The 21,169-nt window shown below is 38.2% G+C and overlaps 1 protein-coding gene across 2 annotated transcripts in view; it reads left to right on the plus strand.

The window, feature by feature from the left end:
* The first annotated feature begins 659 nt into the window (after nt 1-659).
* Nucleotides 660-21,169, plus strand: part of PRKD1 (protein kinase D1) — a 97,997-nt gene continuing 77,487 nt past the window's right edge. For both annotated transcript variants that reach the window (XM_072337524.1, XM_072337525.1), the window contains exon 1: nt 660-863. In XM_072337524.1, the coding sequence (XP_072193625.1) occupies nt 660-863 (204 nt within the window). The remainder of the gene's footprint in view (nt 864-21,169) is intronic.

A 21,169-nucleotide genomic window follows, 5' to 3' on the forward strand; every position in this document is an offset into this window, starting at 1 on the left:
GCAGCTGTTTATCGCGGCTATGGAGCTGGCTGTCCCTCGTTCCTCCTGCCCTGCACTAAGAACAACTCTCTGTGCTACCAACAAACCGGAGGTTCCTCGAGCTCTACCTCCTGCGGCCCGTAAAGGCGTTCCGGAGGCATGAAGGTTGCTTGGACAGTTTTACCCAGCGGAGGCGGGCGAGGATGGGGATGCTCTTCCCTCCTCAGCTCCGGTACCCGCGGGTCCTCAGCACACGTCACGAAAACACCTCCGTAGCCGCCGAAGCTGAGCTTAGTCTTCGCCGCGGCCGCCGTATGGTAGAGAAACGGCGAGGCGCAGCACGGCCCAGCTGAGGGCGCGGCCCGTCCCGCCCCCGCGCCGCGCATAGCGCCAACAGCCGGAGCGACGGCACCACCTCGGCGGCGCCGGGCCCTGCTCCCTCCTCGCGCCTCTCCTCTCTCGCCGCCTTTTCCTGTCTGCATCCTCTCCGGTCCTCCGCCCCTCTTCCCCCCCTGCTCCCCCCTCGCCATTTTCACCCGGGAGCAACTCGACCGGGACTTCTCTGAAACTTCGCGGAGAAGCTCGCCCGGCGCCTTCGGGGCGGCCGCGAACTTTTCACCGCGGCGTCCGTGTCTTTGCCTCCTTCCCCGGCCCTGCGGCGCCCCGGCAGGCTGGTCCCGATGAGCGCTACTCCGCTGCTCCGCCCGCCTAGCCCACTGCCGCCGCCCGGGGCTGCTGCTGCTGCTGCTGCTGGCGGCGGCGGCGTTGCCTTCCACCTCCAGATCGGGCTGAGCCGGGAGCCCGTGCTGTTGCTGCAGGACTCCTCAGGGGACTTAAGCCTGGCCCACGTCCGGGAGATGGCTTGTTCCATCGTCGATCAGAAGGTGAGGAGCGGTGTCCCCCCTTCCCCCCCCCCCCCCATCCCTGCCATCCCACGGCCACTGTCGCAGTGAACTTTTCTGTCCCGGCCTGCCGGCGGCTTGGCCCAATACTAGAGCACTGAGTGCAACTTTCCGTCCCTCCTCCTCCTCCGCCCGTCCTGGCTCCTTCCCTTCCCCGACTCAGCTCCTTCTCGGGTTCCCTGGCTGCGGGGGGGATGCTCGCACGCCGCCTCTGCTCCGTTTGTTGGCCAGCGCTCGCTGCCGCGTAGGAACCGACCCACGGGTCGCTGCGGCTGCTCCCGATGCGGGAGGGGGAGGGGGGCGAAACCTGTCACCGTTGCGCCTGGGGCAGCTCTTGTCCCAGCCTGGTAGAAACTTTCCACTGGAAGGAGAAAAAAAAAAAAAAAAAGCAAACATCAACAAGGAAAGACCAGCATTCACAGCGGCGCAGCGCCCGCTCGATACCGGGGCAGGGCAGCCCGGCTCCCGCGTCCCGTCGCCGCCTAAGGCGGGGCCGGGGGCGCCGCTCGGGTCGATGACGCGCGGCGGGGCTCGGGCAGCGGCACAGCGCTGCTCCTCCGGCGGGCGGATGGGGGTCTTCGATTCGGCTGGCGCCGAGGGCGAGCACGGAGCTGGCAGGTGGCCCCGGCGCGGGAGGAGGCCGAGACTTAGAGCCGGGCTCGGCCTGGCTGCAGGCAGCAGCTCAGAGCAGAATGCCGTCGGGCAGAGGGGCTGTAGGAATTGCGGAGCGGTCGGGGCTCTGCTGCCCGGCGCCGTTTCCTATTTCTGCGTTGTATAAAACGTTGCACTGCCCCAGTGCTTTTGTGTAAAGGACCAGAGTAGCTGTGTCTTGATGACTGCGAGACATTACAAGAACAAACTCAACCAACCAAAACTTAGGCATCCAGGATTGTTACAACGCAGAAAGTTGTGTTTTGTTTTGTTTTGTTTTCCTTGTTTTTACTGAAGCAAAATGTTTTACAGCAGCATTTATTTATTTATTTATTTTTAAGTGACAGTTGTGCTCTATTTGTGTTTGTAAAGCCTGTCTCTGAACTTCATTGAAAGCGGAATTTCCCCCCCTTTTTTTTGAAGAGCACCTAACAAAACGTTTTCAAAGAAGTGTTAAGCACACAGCTTCGCTTCTAAATTCTGTGTCTCCTGTAGCTGAAGAAGTGGCTGGTGACCTGCACTGCTCAACCACACTGAAGAAAGACACAGCTGTTTTTTAACACTGCATGTTGGCTTTCAGGCTGAAACTTGTTGCTTGATCACAGAGGTCACAGGCAGCTTAACCAGTGCATAGTGCTTCGCCTTTTGGGAACATGTTAAGATCATTGCATGCATTGTTAATGTATTTGTGCCTGAGGAAAGCACTAATTTCGTGGCATTATAATAAGATCTAGTCTAATCTTTCATACTTCCTAACAATTTCCTAACTTCCTAACAATGCAGTATTGTCTAAAGAAAGCCAAATGGCTTAGCTTTTCCTCCCAGAGTCAGGCTGAAGTCAGAACTGACATAACAATGTCAAACGCTTTAAACTGTTGGACAGTACAAAAGAAAAAAGCATGTACCAACTTTTCTTCACAACACTCCCAAATGAGGAACTTTCTTCTCATTGCCCCAGTTTTTGTGTTCTCAAGGATGGCAAGAAGAATGTGGCTGAAAGAAAGGGCTAATGAGGAGGTAAAGAGGTTTTTCGACTGTCTGTTTTTTTTTTTTTTTTACTCCTTGGATGGTGGCCTGCAGTTCCTGCTCCTTGCAGGTTAATTTATATGTTATTTAGACCTGAGAATTTTTGTTTTGAATCTTGCAAGCATGTCTGTTGACAAGAGTTCTGCCACTCGCTGTTTCAGCAACCCTGGGGACTGTTTGTATGTGCAGAATTACTCTGCATCCTGGCAGAAACTTGTTTAAAAAATGGCCTGGGATCAGATTGCTCTGAGGTAACATCTCCTATGTGCCAGAGATTGATGATGTTTTCTCTGCCTGAAGTAATCTCAAGTGCTGCTTACTGACAATTTGATGTAAAAGATTTGTTCACCACCATTGTGCAGGACATGGTACTGTAACAAATACCGTAATAAAACCGTGTGCTACTTCAAGGTTTCTTGGATCTGCATAAGAGGTGGGCAGTGTCTGCCAGGTTGCGGTTGCCCTGAGGCTCCAGTTTTGTATGGGCTGTTTAAGCAGTATATTAGGGTGAAAATTGTAATTTATTTATTTATTTACTTCCTTTAGCTTTCCTGCTAGGTCGTTAATATCAACTGTGTCCCTGTGGTGGTACTGTTAAGTATTTAAGCGTGCAACTTTATTTGTAGGATTGTGGCAGCTTCTCCTCAGTATCAGTGTCAGATGATCTGTTTACTGAGAGTCTCTCCCATGCTGATGAGGGTATACCTCAGTGAAGACATTTGTGGCCTTTACTCTGCACAGATTTATTGGCTGAACTTAGTGCTCAGTGCACAGAACTTAGATTAAATGGAACTGGGGTTCCCAGAGCACTCGTAAGTAGGAACACAGCATGTTTGTAGTTGCATGGAGTGGTCATATTACCAAAGACTTTTTTGTTTAACAGTTATTATAAAAATTAATTTGCCTTTTGCTACAAAATCTTACAGTATTAATACAAAGGGGGAAGTTCTATTTTCTGTTTGCTGAAGTTCTTTGCCACTTTTATTACCTCATATACGATGTGTTGAGTTACTTATTAGCATTGCCTAGTTTTGGAAACTTGGATATAAATATATAAATATGTGGCAGAAAATTATTTGATGTAAGAATATAGTTTTATAAAACAGCCCTTAGATTGACTGCTAAGATCAGATTTTGGCCTGATTTTTGGCCATATCTTTGGCATATGAAGACAGAGAAGTTGCTAAGAGGAGTAAACATGGACCTTGTGCCATCTTTTCTTGAGATCTATATGGCTAATGGTCTGTGGACTGCAGTGTGATAACCTTTGCAAGCTTGAGGTAGCTTGCATGTGGTCATAGCCACCCCTGCATAAGCATTACGGAGCTTACGTGCATTTTTTATTTTCTCATTAAAGTAAAGTAGAGGAAACACAATTTCATCTGAAACAGAAATAAAATTTGGTCTGCATTGTCTCTGTGTGTTTCAGACTGATTTATAGAAGTAGTGTTGTAAAAGGCTCCCTGCTGTGGTTAATTCTGAAACTTCACAATTAAAACAAACAAAAGCCCCGAACCCAATCCCAGTAATAATAAAACAGAAAATGGTCCATCTTAGGAATGAGGAAGGACAAAAATAAAATAATAGTTCAAGTGGTGTACAACAAGTGAAGTATCGTACCCAGATTTATCTTCATGTAAGATATTCAGTAGTAAAAGTAGGGAGTTGCCGCAAATCAAACTGAGAGCTCTTTAAGAGTATTTCTGTCCTTTATTTGTCCTCAGGAGTTGATCCAAGCACACTTATGAATAGGTATGCTGTTTGTGCTCCTGGTCATCCTTGATAAGGGAAATCTGACTTAAATAAATAAAACAGGAAGACATAAATAAACTTAGGGTTGTGTGTGTGGGTTTTTTTTTTTTTTTTTTTTTTTTTTTTTTTTTTCCTTTCAGGCCAGAAAGGTCTAAACCTGCATTCTTAGTGAAGAAAGGAGTTTTTCTAAAGGTTGATTTGGAAGTATGCTTAACCTTTTTTTTTTTTTCTGTAAGGGTTTTAAGCAACCATGGAAGATGTACAAATTTTGTTTACATGGATGAAATTGATAGTTTGCTCGTTTCCCCTTAAAATCTACAAACCTGTGCAAAATAAACAAGAGCCTTGTAGTAAGAAAATTGTTTCCTTTGGAGTGAGATGGGGACTCAGTAAATTGTATTGAAAAATTTTCCCCTCGGGATAGACAGATAAACTGTGAAGGTGTATTTATTTATTTTCCCATGTGCTCTAGCCAAAACTCTTAAATGATCAATTCAACATACATATATAGATGTTTCATATACTCGCTATGTTTTTGTCTTTAATCACATGCTTCTTCTGTTCTGGAAAAGTATGAATGTGTGTCTATCTGTTAAAGCTACGTTCTCTAGGAGTCTTTACCTGGGCATACCCTGTAACAAAATCTTTGACTTCTTGTGAATTTTTTGAACTGAATGCTTCCTTCTGCTTGCATTGTGAAAGCAGAAAGTTGTATTTCATTTCAGGAATGTGAGGTGCCTGGTCATTATGCATGTAAACATATTTCAAAGTGAAAGTACGGTTCTACTCTCACTCTTACAAACTCAAGAGAGACTTTTGATGTTTGCTGTTCAGTCTTTTATTGACTTTATGTTTGTTATTCTCCACCCTGGAAACTCTAAGTCAGTGTGCACAACGTTAGTTTGTAGATTAGTTCAAGTTACCTTTGGAGAATGTGTGAGAATATGCCAGGAAAAGGATAACTGATGAAAAGGAGTCAGTCTGAATTTGTTTAAAGAAACTGGGGTTTTTTAAAGAAATGCTGACTTTGTTATCTATCATGTCTGTGATTCGGATGAGGAAAGTTGGTGCAATGCCACTGACTGATCTAAAGCATTTGAGGAATTCCTTGCTAAGATTAAAGGCTATCAAATGAATTCTCACAGAATAAGGAATAAGATGGAGCTTTGGACGTAGGACCGGATCGTAATCAAAGCAGCTGAATTTTAATTTTTAAAGGAATTATAATTGGAGTCTTGTGTTGCTGTTGTGAGACATATAATTTCCATAATGATTTTGAAAAGGATAGATGAATAAGAGATGAGTTGCTTCTCTTACTGCTGGTGAGATGAAGTTCAATTGCCATAGAGAGAAACAAAACTTATCACTTAAGTTGCAGCACATGCTGGACAGAGTTACATACTTTGTATGACATTCTCAGTGAGAATGTCACCTGTCTGTCTGATGCAGGGCTGATGGTACAGGAACCATGTGGATAATTTCTAAATGCCAAGAACCTCTGGTGCCTCCTAACGTCATGGTTGGTTTGCTGCTTATATGCGAGTACCCTGTGCTGGGTCTACGTACATCTAGAATGTACCATGGTCACGTGTGGATTTGTATGCATTGCCCATGGATATTTTTCTATCTGGAAATTTCTCACAAACACAAAAAGCTAGTATTGTTCTTGTCTCAATTTTTTATTTTTTTTATTATTTTTTCCTTTTTGGAAAAATCTGGCTGTATGGTCACCATGTGTACTATATCATGGTTGCCTGCAAGGAACAAAGTGGACTTCAAGGCTGCATACTGATGCTTTTTCTTTTTGTTTCTGTTTTGTTTTTAATGAAAATACGTCCATAGAAAAACAAGACAAGCTTCTTCCAAATGTGTATTAGCTTCTTTGTTTGTTTGTTTTAATGGCTTTGTTGTATGGATTAATTTAAGGACATATGCGGACTTTTAAAGATAGGATTATGTGAAATCAAAAATCACAGCTAACAAGGCAAAGTTGAGTACAGAGAGACCAAGAGTTAAGTTGTTTATCTTAAGCAGCCTGTTATAAGTAGATGTGTTATCTGTAGTTCTTAAAGTTACTTTTGCCCATATTGTGAGCCATCCTTAATTTCTTGACTTTGCTCTCTGCCTGACTGCTGGCAAGTTTATGTTGACATTATGTAATGTGACTGGAGTTACACAGGTGCAATTAAGTATATAAATTAGAACTCTCTCCCAAGTGTTTATTTTGTTTCTGTCTCTGTACGGAAGTGTGTGTCATAGCTTGATCTATTCTCTAGAGGTAATAAATTAAACCTCATCATACTGGCTGTATACAGGATTTAGTGGTAACATTTGTCTTGTTCAGCTCTTGCTGCTAGGAGCTGGGCTTCTCTTTCAAATTGTCTTTGGGTGCTGCTGTGTGCTTCTCAGATAATATAAACTTGTCCTTTTTGGGATGGACCTGAAATCTGCCTTAGGATATGTTCCAGTAAAATATTGGTTTTGTTTTTCAGTGTCAGGCTTGAATGCTTCATGCATCTAATAGATGTTCCACTATAAAAGCAACCTAATTTTGTTACCATGTCTCATTTGCTCTAAAAGAATGTGAGCTATATGTAAATAAAAAGAACTTTCATTTTCTATGGAATGACTTTTGCCCAATCTTTGAGAGAGATTTGCGTTTCCATAAATAATAAGTTCATTGTACTTTACCGCTTTGTGCGAGGAAGCTTTGGGTGCAGAGATTTCCCATGCATGATGATGGTCTGCAGGATCAGCATGGATGCCCTGTGTGTCAGTGCTCTGCCTGGACATCACCTCTGTTTACATTCTTCTGGCTTCTGTAGTCCCTATGAATGTGCAGGGTTTTGGAAACTAAAATAAATTTATTTTACAGGCTTTCAATTCTCTACTTCCTAGTACAAGGCTTTCAGTACCACTAAGGGCTCTCTTCCTTTTTAGGTCTTTCCTTTTAAATGTTCCTATCCACAAAACAATCTAAAATTAGGACAGACTTGATGCCACTTATAAAAAACTGTGTCTAAGATTAAGGTAACTTGTACGTGTCATTCTTTAAACTTTTTAAATTTAAAACTTGATGTATACACTTCAAATCAGCTCCTTCGTGAAGCACATTATTGCTTTTAAATCTTCCTTTCTTTTTATCTACTGAAAGAAAATGCAAAGGTTAGAAAGGCAGTGTGGTGTATAACATGATAATCCAGAAGTAATTATAAATATATATATATATTCATATTATATATCTCATATATACATCATATATATCATATATATATATTTAGTTTTTAGAGTAAGAAACGTGAATGTATAATATGTAATCTAGTTCCTGGCTGTTCCCAAGGTGTTTAGAGGCTTTTGTTTGTAGTTGGCATAAAATACCTTTTTAGTGCATTTTTAAGCATGAGGGATATTCATTGTAAGTGCAAACCATGACCAAAGTTGCCCAACTGAACTTTTATTTTGTATATTTTTAGGGAACGGTATCTGAGCATGTTCCACGCAGTCTAAAAGCAAGTTCTATTTTTCTTCTTTTCACGTTTCCACAAAAAAGAAAAGTAACTTTGAGAATTTATTTATTTATTTATTTATTTTTATGTTAGAAATAGTTTTTGTTAGCATCTTGTCAGCTGCGAAAGCACAGAGAAGACAGCAGCTGCTGGGAGCAATGTTTTGGTTCTAAGGGAACTTCTCTAAAAGATACTCAGTCTTAAATACAGCAGTTTCAGTGATTGTAAATGAAGGGTAGTTTGTGATTTAAACTTCTTAAATGGTTTTGATTGGTGGGATGGTAGTTCATGAGGGTGAAGGAAGTCCCACATGCTGGTAAGGAGGACAGCATGGGTTGTTGACATTGTTTCCAGTCTGGTAAAATCAAACAATCTGGAAAATAAATATTTGTTCTCTACACCTAGAAACATATGTCTAGTCTGCCATTAACCTGTATTTATATTTGTGGTTGAAGGGTTTGTTGTTTTTTTTTTTCCCCCACTCCATCTTAACTTGACTCAGAGAATGGCACAGATTCAGACCTATAAACTAATGCCAGTGTTTTGACTTTCAGTTCTTAATCTGGGTTAATTGATCATTGCATGTACACCTCGTCCTTCTGTTTTCCATTTGATTTTATTTGGGAGCTATCACAGTACCTAGTGGGCTCTGAGTGCTGAATTAGTTCTTGGTGGGAGCTACATAAACCCTATAAGGGTAGTTACAAAGGTAATATGAGCTAAACTCTTATGTGCATTGAAAGTAGTCCTGCTGTGAAGAGTCAGGCTAGGTGACTCCTGAGGTTTTCGATCTTTCTGCGGTTTGGAGAATGTCATTCACCACTATCAATAATTAAACTAGCATTTAAATTAAAGCAGTAGATTTCCCCAACCGCAGCTTAAGATACAGCTAACTTTATTCAGGAGTCATCATGGGCTGTATATAACTATCAGTCTATGTTTTTCCTTCATGCTTTGTATTATATCTGCAATCTCTTGCTTGTCTGTGATTGGAGTATTCAAAAATTGAAAACATAAATCCTGATAGTATTATACTTGTAAAGGTAGAAGTGTCTTTGAGAACATAGCTATTAAGGAGATATGAAGAAATCATCACGATGCTTTGCATGAGATTCACCTAATACATTTAAAAAGGAAAGCATAGAGTGAAATGAGTTGTGGTTGGTAATTAAATATACCTGCAAAAGAGGAGGTAGAAAACAGCTGGAGACAGTTATTTGTAACAGTGCTATTAAATCTTTATGCTTGTTTGTGTACATTTGTTGCACAGATACCTAAATAGCCTGTGATATTATACAACCTTATTATATGCCATATTGTATGCAGGTAAGAAGTCTCTGCCCCCAGTGCTGTGCAGTCAAGGTGTACTGGACAGCTGGTTAAAGCACAACAACTTAGACTGCATGGAATGATATCTCAACATTTAAAGCAGCAGTTTATCAGCAGTGTCTTTTGAAGATGGCCCTATGAGAACTTCATCCTAGGCAAAACCACAGAATTTATTCATGGCAAAAATGGCTGGTAAAATAGCAGCCTCCTAATAATGAAATGAATACCTTAAATCCTATGGACTGGAAATGAAAATAGCAACAAAAGTAACAATATGTAACGGAGAACCCTGCCTGGATTATCTATCCTTATGAAGACGCATAGGGTTTGTCCATGCAGAGATGAAAGGAAGGAATGACATGATGAAATAATGCGCCCATCTGCTGCAAAGATTGTTTTAAGTAGAACAATGTGTGATTTGTCAAGGAAGAAGAAGAATATACTATTTAAGAAGTGAGCAGACAGAGAACGTGCTTGATTTATCTGTCTTCACGGGGACAACGTGCGTGTTAGAGATGTTCCACAGGAAGAAAATGCTCAATTTACACCCCTCCTTCCTTACTAGGTCTTGGAAGTGAAGACAAAGCTGAGGTTTCTGAATGTTTGTTGTGTTACTTCTCGTTTTTCTTCCCTTTTTCACCTTTGTTTGTAATTCCTATGCTTCTTAACAGGCTCTTATCAAATAATCACACTATGTAATTTAGCAATCTGAAGTTAATACCCTGGACTGATAGGTAGCTGTTGAGTAAAGTAGGGGCATACAATCTAAGCTAAAATTAAGTTGTTGGTTGTTTAACAACACATCCTAAAAATGCTACATGTTCACAGATTCCACATAAGCATGTGCAGTTATATGTTTAAACATAAGAACGCTAATGTTTGGGTAACATTCAGAGAACTGTGGAGTTCACAATGTTTGTGAATCACTCAATTTCATTCAATATTTTGTTTTACTCAGAATTAAGTATTTTTTGTTGTTACAACAAAAATAAAACTTAAAAGCTGTCTTTCTGAGTTTGGCAAGTTTAATTTTTGGATATAATGTAGGTAAGAGAATAAGGATGGAACTGTTAAGATTGAAGTGTAAAACAAAAATTTTTGAACTCCTAAAGCTACTGATTGTTTGAAAGTGGCCTGAGAGCAAAAAAACCTTGATGGATTCATCTTAAAAAGTGCAAGTGTCAGTTTCCATATTTGAGATAACTAATCAATATGTGAAAACTTGCTAGAAAGTATCTGGAGATGACTCTGGAAGAGAACTGAAAAAGAATAGGCCATCATGGATCTCCCTAAAAACAACTATGTGTCTCATGCTTTGTTGGCGACTGAAGCTCCTTTTTTCCTTCAATTTAAAAGCACTTTTGTGCTGTTAAGAGTTTTTTTATTATTATTATTTTTTTAAATGTAATGTTACTGGTGTTTTTTCTATTTAGCAGTACAAGAAAGAGATAGTAGGTCTATTATTAAATGTGGAGGTTGGTGGCCCTTACTAGGGTGGGGGTGTGGGGGGATTGGAACTTTGTGATCCTTGAGGTCCCTTCCAGCCCAGGCCGTTCTGTGATTCTGTGAGATTCTGGAGACAACAAAAATCTTTACATAATGAGAGAGGCTTTGCAAAGGTCAAGTCAGACCTAAGCTTCCATCTTTTGAGTAGGAAAGCCTAAAAGTATTTTACTAGTGGGAAAGCCTAAATGTCTTCCAAAAAAGAATCCAAAAACATTATACTTAACTATGTTGATATCATGATTATATGAATACAGACACTCAATAGGATCAGATCTCAAGAGAAAAAAACACAAAACTGAAACTCATGGTAACTACACTATACTTATAGAATATTACTTTTTTTTTTTTCTCCAAAAAAGTTATTTGATTACAAAACTGACATTCAGTTCTTCATGAATTAGATGATCAATCAAAATAAAAATAATATTAAAAAAAAAAACAACAAAAAACAAAAAACAAAAGCTTAATTTGGAAGAATCTGTGCTTTTATTATTTTTCTTGGAGCACAAGAATTGCTTGTGTGTGTAAATATAGCATTATGAGAACACAACATCTGATCTTTATTCAAGTTGCAAGTGTAAGCACTGGATTAACTGTGAAATTTGTATCTTCAGTATATTGAAATTTATTTCTGAGCTGACTTTAAAGACATTGATGTTAAGGGCTATAGAAAGTGATCAGTCTGGGGAATGTATATGATCGTTTCTCTGATTCTTGCTGGACATGCTGTTGAGCAGGTTACCTTATTCCCTAATATATCAGTTTCCCTTTCTGAATGGCATATTGATAGTGAGGAAGGCTGTATGAATAAAGCAAGATTTTGATTGCGACTCATTTTAATGAAATTGCTAACTCCTGTTTTTTGATGAAACTTTGAATTTACATTACAAATATGTGTGTATACAACTGGAATTGTTGATGAATATTTATGTAATAAATCCTTATAATGTTTCTGAAATGATATGTGACTATTTAGATACTTGCTAGTTGAAAATAACTGTACAGTAAATAAAAGAGGATGTACAGTTATCATAGCTATTAGAAAGATGTTCTAAGCTTTTAATGTTGTGGTTGACCCAGCTCTTTAGTTCTCTAATGTAGAGGGTTTTCATTGATCTGAATTCAGTATTGACCCTGCTCTGAGCAGCAGTTTGGATGAGGTGACCTCCCAAGGTCGTTTGTTTTGTTTTGTTTTTTTAACTTCAATGATTCTGCAGTTCCCCAAGGTAAAAACTGAAAACAGCTTCTTTTATTATTAAGAAACTTAAATTTTCTGCTCAGCAATAATTCACTCAACTTTTGTGATTTCATAGGGGGTTACAAAAAGGCCCACGACTTGCAGATTTATATTAGTCTGTTTTGTCTATTTTTTTAAATTGAACTTCCGTTAAGCTTCAAATAGCAGCAGTCTGCCTTGTGTGCTACTTTAATGTGTCATTCTTTCTCCTTTAGAAGGAAAAGGATATTTTTCCATTCATTTTTGGCTATTTCATTGAAATGCATAGATTCTTCCAATATTTTTTTTTTTGTTTTTATTTTTAATTCCTGAGGGAAAATTTAGAAATAAAATTATTATTAAGTTGTTTCTATCTTCTTGGTTGTGCTTTAATACAAAAATACATAAAATATACAAAAAGTTAAATGAAATCTCTTGTATTTGTAACGTAATTCCATTCCCTTATTTTCCTGTTGTATTCTGTACTACTTACAATTTTTCTTTGTATTTAAAAATTCAAAAGCAAGGATTAGTTTGTTCAATAAGTGAGAGCTTCTTTTTAACTGTATGTGCTGTATATAACTTAAATCTGGATGGTATTTTCACCTGAGTAAAGAACAATTGAATTTTTCATTATTTCACGTGACAATGATTGGAATAATTGCAAATGTGTTGATGTTTAGGTGCTCAGAACACTTGGTTTCTCTTTTGAATGGAGTATTAAGTCTACAGCACTGAAGTATGCATTTAACTTTTCCTGTATCAGCTATCTGATCCAGTGTAGGACTTATCTGAATGGTCAGCGAGGGAACAGGAACAAATGACAGACAGGCAGAGCGAACTCTTGGAAGAAACTGAATCTTGGACTTTACATGTTTGTTCTTCTGTCATTTGAAATAATTATTTTTCTGTTGACTGTATTTGAGTTGCATTCAGTGGAAGACAAGAAATACCAATGAACATCAAAGTTCTTACATTTTCCAGAGACCAACATTTGGATAGAGTAAGGAGTCAGGTAACCTGACTGAAGGTAGGCTGCCTGTGAGCTTATGCTTTGTTAGATCTCAGAGAATTCTCATATGAGAAAGACATTTCAATTGGTGTAGGCACATAAAATGTAGCTGCAGAACAATTGAGCACTCCTACTTGTCATTTTTAATTATCTTATCTTATGAAATTGAATTTTGTATACTCTACAGTTTTATTTATTTTATGAGGAGAAATGTTTATAAGTATTTATATGCTCGTATTATACACTTGGGCTGTTGTGGGTATTGTGCAAAAACCCTCTTCAGTATACTGAAATCATGATAGGAAAAGTATCAGATATCTAAGTGGATATCAGGTGGATTGTTTTCTTCTGTGAAATTAATTGAGCTGTTTTTGTATATGGGAATGGCTGAGTCACAGCCTGAACCACTGATCACCTGAGGTGAGCACTGAGTCAGCCATGGGAGCACAGGTGACCGGAATCAGGGGAGCCTTTCTGCACCCTTCCTAGACCCTATTTAAGGGTTGACTGCCACTGAGGAAGGATCTCTTTCTGGAGATTGCTCCCTTTGGAGTTTTCTGCTGTAAGCCTAGGACATGGATGATTTTTGATTGTCTCTTTCCACCATGATTATCTTTCTAATTATACAACCTGTAACATAACCATCCTAACCACACAACTCTGCTAAATGTACTTTTGTTGACTGTATGTTTTGAAATAATGTTTAAGTGAGAATTTTTTACCAAGTTCTATTCTGGAATTGATTTTCTTGTATTGCTTGGAAAGTGTCGTATAGATAGTGGGAATGTGGGCAGACACTCTGGTTTTGAAAGAACCTTCTAATATTTTATACAACCTTTCTGAAGGCAAAGCATTATTCGTAGTGATAAGTCCATTTTCATGCCAGGATACCATGATTACATTTATGTGTTCTTCTGGCTTGTTTTTAATCACACAGTAGTGAGTGGGTGAAGGAAAAATGCAAGTAAATGTTTTTATAGAAACTAAGTACTGAAGGTTGTCATACAGTGACTTAGGCTGGAAAGGCTGGACTGTAGTAAGTGGAGGGCAGCTAAAGAAAACAGATACCAAAGTTATCTGCATACATGTATTTTTTGCTTGGAATCCTTATAATAAAAGGATGATTGAGAGAATCTGCTGGGCTTGCTGTATTTTTTTTTTTTTTTTTTTTTTTATTTTTTTTACTAGAATGGTCATTAATATAAAACTCTTACGTTGTTAAGTAAACCAGAAAATTGGACTTCTTAAAGATCACTGGTAGGTATTTTTTCAAAGTTAGTGCAACTTTTCACATTAGTTAATCTAGATGATTAATGAAAATACCCTCTAAAACATTTTGTTTGAGGTAAACAATATTGTGTAAATGAAGATGAACAGTTATGTTATTTCAGATTGAACAGTTGAACCACGCCAGAGCAGCCTGTAAACCAATGACACGACTGAGTAAAAATTTCCTTGATTTTAATGCATATTGACAAATGTTTTTTTATCATCAAGCTGAGAAAACTTTTTAGTGTTTTGTAGCTGTGAATTTGCACTATTGAATAGTGTTATTGTTCTCTTTAGCTATTGTAGTTTCCATGGAAATAAATAGGAGGCATTACTTTTGGAGTGGCTTAGCTATGTTACTGTGTCAGCAATAGTCTCTGGGCCTCCCAAGCCCCCAGTCAGTGAACTAACCAAATAACCTTTCATAATAACCTGCAGCTAAATGAAGCAAAGGTCAAAACTGAGGAGGAATCAATTGACTTTTATAATGGTCTGAGATGCTAAGAGGTCCTTAATAGATTTCTAGAGGTACCTGTTTCCACGTAAAATTCTCAGCTATATTTCTTAAGAGTTATGTACATGCTGCTGTATGTTCAATGTTTACGGAGGAGTTCTGTCATACCTTCTCACTGCATGAAATGGAAGTGAGCCATGTGTCCTTGCTGCAGGAAAAAGCTTGTGACATATTCATCTGCATTAGGAGGAGTGATGCCAGCAGGTTGAGGGAGGTAATCCTTAACCTCTGCTTGGCACTGATGTGGCCTTGCAGGTTCTGGGCTCCTCTGTACAAGGGAGGCATGGAGTTACTGGAGAAAGTCCAGTGAAGGGCTGCTAAGATGTGTGTCTATAGCATTAGGAAAGGCTGTGAAAGCTGGGTCTGCCTAGAAAGGAATAGCTCAGTTGGAAGGACCTTCAAATACGAAGTCCTACTCTCTGACCTCTTCAGGGCTAACCAAAAGTTCAAGTATATTATAAGCATCATCCAAATGTCTTTTGAATGCTTGCAGGGGTGAGGCAGGAACTGCAGCCTGCAGAAGAGTGGGTGGAGGTGGATCTAGCAATGAATGTAAGTTGATAGCAGTGATTTGAAAGCAATGTGAAGAGAAAAGGGTGCCACACTCTCTTCAGTGGTGTCCAGTTGTATCAACAGTAAGGGATGAATTTTATTCCACAGGTAAAAGCTGTTATTTCTTTGTGTTCAGTGGAAATTAAGATTGAGGAAATATATAGGTGGTCTTTTCCTGGGTGGGGGTGGCGGAGGGGTGGGAACTTCACATTCTGTGTATCAGTTGTCATTCCTTCTCTGGTCTTTTCTCTTTGTGTACATATCCAAAGCAATGTTTTCAGTTGTTGTATTTCTCTTTTTGAACTTTTCTCCCCTACTGGAGTATCTGGCATCCATAATCTGATGTTCTCCAAATTTTGATTATTTGGCTTATCTATAATGTCAAGGATTCCTGTGTGGTTTCCAAGTACTAGCCAGGTTAAGGGCTACTGAGAGCTCTTGGGTCCAGTGCAGTCAGTTCAGGAATGCTGTGGGCAGCAATTGCATGAAAAAGTGCAGTGTTTTTTGAAGAAGTCCTAGCTGTGTTACCAAAAGTGAACAGCAGGTTGGCAACTTTTGTCCGCATTCTTAGGTAATGATGTTCTAATGTTTGTTAAATATAAGGAGAAAAGCTGTGAACAGATTTATGAAAGTAAATATTCAGCAAAAAGGGATTTTGTAATTTATTGGTTTAAAAAAAAAAATGTTTACCAAAAAAGTAAGGTGCATTATGAACTTTGTACTATGCCACTTCATGGCATATATATCTACTTAGCTTCTTCAAGTATGTGCAGTTTTGTAGTACAGCCAAGTAAATGAGCAACAAAGACCAATTTCAGCTAGAGATTGTAGGAACAGGAATGTGATTTGGAAGGCATTATTTGACTGTATTCTCTTTTGGCAGGGAAAATTGATGGTAAATAAAATATGAAGGTCTCATTCCAAATCTTTACCTGTATTTATTTTCACTTCTGTTTCCTTGTGTGCAGACTGACTTATGTGGCTATTTTCTACCCTACTGCTTTCTGAAACTGCATTAATATGCTGTCTTTGCTTTTGTCATATCCATAACTAACGACTAACTTGTGCTTTAAAAATTAAGAAGACTTTTTCTCGTGGAATGAACGTGTGATCTGCTTGTAATGATTTTATTCAGAGAAGAGAAACACAATCAAGAATGTAAATGAGTAGTAGTAAAACAGAGTAAGACTTAGAAATGGTACACTGGTAGAAGTTTCTACATCACCTCAACTCATTCTGAAAAACATCCTTAAAACGGATTGCTATAAGTGAATCACAGATGAATAACAGATCTGAAAGTGTCTTGGATGTAGACACGTTAGAACATTCAAATATGTCCTTAAATACAAATGAGAACTTCAAATGTTTTATAAAGTTACATAACAGCATGTATATATTTTTTACATATAAATTAAAAGGTGATCCTTTCTCATTCAGATCAAAAAGCGTAAATCATTTTCAGTAACCTGTGCATTTCTAAACCACATGAAGAAGCTTGAGTGACAACTTCTAACCCATAAATGATGATCTCTGTAGGAACTGTTAAGAAAATAAGGGAATAGCTGTGGAACAATTCTTACTCATTAACTAGATATCTGCATCCTAAAATTGTCAAATGTGTGATCCTAAGAGATCTTACTTTTCCTATCAGAGAAAAGTCAGAGAAGTATAGCTGTGATTTTTCTCAGTTGCTGGAGAATAAGGTTTGTTGGTTTGAGTTTAGCATTAGAGCAGCAGGTGCAGAGGTACTGCAAATTAGATGTGATACTGAATTTCAGTCAAAAATTAAGGATGAAGTTTTCGGTTTTTGTAAGGTTTCTTTTAAAACAGTTCTAAATATTTTTCTAGTTTAAAGCAATAAATTGGAATAAATTTCCAGTGTCTTTTTGCCTTCTGATCTAAATTGACCAGGAGAAATTCGTTGATGTTCCAGTATATGGGACACATTAAGTTACAACAGTGAAATGTAAATTTAAGTTTTTGTCATGCTACTGCTGTCATAAAGGTAGATCTTTGAACAAAAACTCCTGTTACCCTGAAGTTGTCTTCAGCTCTAGCATTTCCTTTTCATGATATTAGCATGCGTGAATGCTTGTGAAAAGGACCTGTGGCTGAAGGGATGTGCTTTTGCTCATCATATACTAAACCTAATATGGTTTTTGTTTCATGAAATGCAGAGTGAACCTGAGCTAGGGTTTGAATCACTTCTGTCTGCACCCTTTTTCCCTTTTCCAGATTAAAATGTATATGTATATATGTATTACAATTTGCTGTGACTGTTGTGATAGTGAAGTGAAAGCTGCATTGAAGTTGAATAAGCAGTGACTGACTGATGCAATTAAAATAAGTAACTTAAAGGAAAAAAGTAGGGAGCTGGATAGGATAAAAAATAGTTAGGAATGATAAATTATGTTTGTGAAATTTTTAACTTAAAAACAGAGATTAAAGGCATTTATTCTCTGCAGTTAAGAAGGTTTCATTTAGATACAGAGTTTTGGAACGTAATCAATTGTTTACATTTGTTTATAAAGAAGAGGCTACAGAAGAATACTGCAACAAAATTAGATTTACTTTATTCAATAAGTTTATGTTAAGATCCATTTAAAACAGTTTGAGAAGCATAAAAGAAGAATTATCAGTTGAATTTTTATTTTCAACTGTTTTTTAAGCTGATGTAATTTACTTTCACAGACAAGACTATATATTGTTTTATGGAGTATACAAGTTATAATTCAACTCAGTATATTAAGAACTATGTAAGAAGATGCTGCGTATGAGTTCTAGTTCAGAATATATGTTGTATTTTCTTCTTCATTCCATTTCTCTGTAGAGGCTAGTTATAAAATACTATACTCCTACTTTAGGGGAAGAATCTATAAAACCTTTCTCTGGTTTGGCTGTAGGTCTTAAGAATATCATTATTGTTTAGAACAATTCTTTACAGATTATCAGCAAGATAACTAACTTCCTTATTGCTCTATGTAACTGACATGCATTTTCTACATTTCTGTCAGGTTAAGTGTGGTCTCCTGTGTTCCTTAAAATAAGTTAATTTACAATAAAATAAAGAATTTAAGCAGGATGGGATTGGACATTTAGATCGGATCTCCAGAACTAGAGAAATCGTTGTCCGTGAACTTTTTAATTTGCTTCACACTTCAATGTTCAACTACTCTGTTTGTTTTTCCACTGGCTATATGCTGTGTTTACACATGCATGGTTTCATGTTTAGTGCTCTGAATGTCAGCCAGCACTTGAGGACACTTCAGCTTTTGTGTGTCCTCAGAAGAAATCTGTTTCCTGGGGAACCTGATGTTTTTACTTCTTTCACCTTTAGATTTTTGTCTGGAAGCCCAGCAGTTCTTTCAGAGCTGTAAAACATGCATAAACAGTTGAGGAGACATAAGCAACTTGCAAATAAGTTTTAACTAGTTACTGCATGTAATAGTACAATTGTGAGAGACAGCTATTGGAAGAAATCTATTTTGAGAGTTTGGCTCAGTTGCTAATGAACCCTCATAATTCCTCAGAATCTGAAGAGTGGACGGTATTTACTGAAGGAACTCTGTGGAGCAAGAGTATAGTGGAATTTACTGACTGAAATAAAGAAGGAATATGTGTAGAAAATGTTTTCTTCTTTAATCTGACATTCTATGAAGTGTTCAAACTGTGATTGGCCTTGACAAAAACAGAAACCACAATTAGGATGGAACTTAAAACTGGCCATATCTGGTTCTCTGTGCAGCCTCTGTTTAGAAGCATGTAAATGCTATGTCCTAATTTGCTTGCAACAGTTAAATAGGAAATCACCGTTAGTGCATTTCACCACACAAATACCCAGCAGCAGTGCACCTCAAAGATCTGAAGCAGTTGCTCCATTCCAACTATTCCATGTGTAAGTAAAGCATTTCCTGGTTTTGTTTTCTAATTATTTCAATGTGTAAAATTTAAGAAGAGTATTGCATATCTCAGTATTAAATTAAGCCAAAACTCAGGATGGATTCAAGACAATACGTATACTTTTGAACTCTTAGGTTGTAGTTTCAGGGCTGAACTGAGAGTGAGTAGTGAAATAGGCAGTTGTCAACAGGAAATCTTGATCTGCAAACTTTGATGCGTTATGTGGTGAATGAGGCAAAAAAAATGGGGAGGGGGGGAGGGAAGGAGAAGGAATAATTTCAGTTTTTATGGTTGGATGCTGTCTTGGGGGTCTGTATTCATCCTTACACCTGCTGGTAAACTCTTGTGTAACAACTCAACTTCTTGCTAGCACTGTACCACCAGTGTCTGTATATCAGTTTCAAACCGTTGATGACTGGTTTCACAAATGTAAGAGCTCACTGCTGACGCTACACTAAGTGCTTTATTTTTAGTAATTTGAAATCCATTTAACAGCTACAGATTGATCTTGATTGTAGAAAGAGGAGCAAAAGGGAAGGAACTACTGTTTTCAATTCCCCTACATCACCCTTCATCCTTGTAACTTGCAGTTCTGTGAAAGCCTTTTCTCACATTATTCACACTGTGGCTCCAACCACAGCCCTCATTTATATTTTGGGCACAGAGGGTGTACCATCTTTGTTTATGGGTTTGTGTTTTGTGTATTGGCAAGTGCAAAGGAACATACTTAGGGGTAAAAACAACAAAACAGTCTGGGCAAAGGCAACAACTTTCTGCTTAATCTTCCTTCTATTAAATTCCTGATAGTTCTAACAGATATAATAATATTTCTTGCAGCCCAGGACTGTTGTCACAGTAACCTTTATTTATTTATTTATTTGAAATGCTAATACACTATAGCAATGAGTATCATAGAAAAACAATAGAAAAAAAATATTCAAACATTATTTCAACAAATTATAAGCATCTTAAAATAAGTTGCAATGTGCTGTATCTGAAGAGCAGGGAGAAAAATGGTTGATTCCCTGGCATATAATGATAGAGAAGTCAGAAGCAGCATGATGACAAGCGTAACAGCTATCAGTATTATGTGCCAGCAAAGCAGGTAAAGTTTTCACAAGCGGCCTTAATTTTGGCATGGCTGAATTATAAAACCTCTGGCTTTACAAACTTAAAAATGTGTGAATGTTCATATGTATAATGTAGTGCTTTTAAAGCATATAAAGGGACTGGAAAGTACTGTGTGCTTTGTCACTATCTTGGAAAGCTTAAATCCTTCCTAAAGTTTTCCCAGTTGACCTAATAAACTAGACAAACTTATTTAATGTTTCTGTTTTCATTCTACATCTTGTCACGTCACCACATTCAGTGATGAAAAATATTGTGTGTTTAGAAAGTCTGTAAACACTTCACTTACTGAAATGTTCTCAGATAGTGCTATGATTAAGTAGTTTTATCAAATTTGCTTTGGATAAGTAATTCAGATGATAAAAGTTGGTGTATCAGTTTTCCTGGCACACAAAGTATAGCTGAAGAAAATTCAGAATGAACACCTTGCTGTCTTGTGGTTTTATGAGTTGTTGACATTTGTACACGAATCAGTCATATTAAGAAATAGTTCTAATTTGCAATCAGATTTTCTACTTTAAAAACTATATTGTATACATTAGATTTAAGAGGACTTATGTCTTAAATGTGACTTTTATGTGGGAATAAATGATACACGGTTGCTAATGCAAATGAACTGCCTGGTAAATTGAATTCAGTCCCATAATCTCACATCAAGTCCATTCTCTGCTCTTCCAATCCAGTGAGCTGGAATTTAATGGGGCAATTAACTTCTGGGCATCTAAATGTGTTGTACAGGACTTGAAGTTTCTTTTATTTGGATCTCCCGAGGCAACTATTCTTTGTATGAAGTGCAAAGTTTGAAAAATCACCTGTCCCAGAAAGGACATACAATGTGCATGCCACTACTGCTGTTCTTCTACTGAAAACGGAACACCTGCAATGCAAATTTTATTTTCTTTCTTCTCAGCTGCTAATGCTTGGTTT

This window comes from Excalfactoria chinensis, chromosome 5, assembly GCF_039878825.1.
Source record: "Excalfactoria chinensis isolate bCotChi1 chromosome 5, bCotChi1.hap2, whole genome shotgun sequence".
Lineage (NCBI taxonomy): Eukaryota > Metazoa > Chordata > Aves > Galliformes > Phasianidae > Excalfactoria > Excalfactoria chinensis.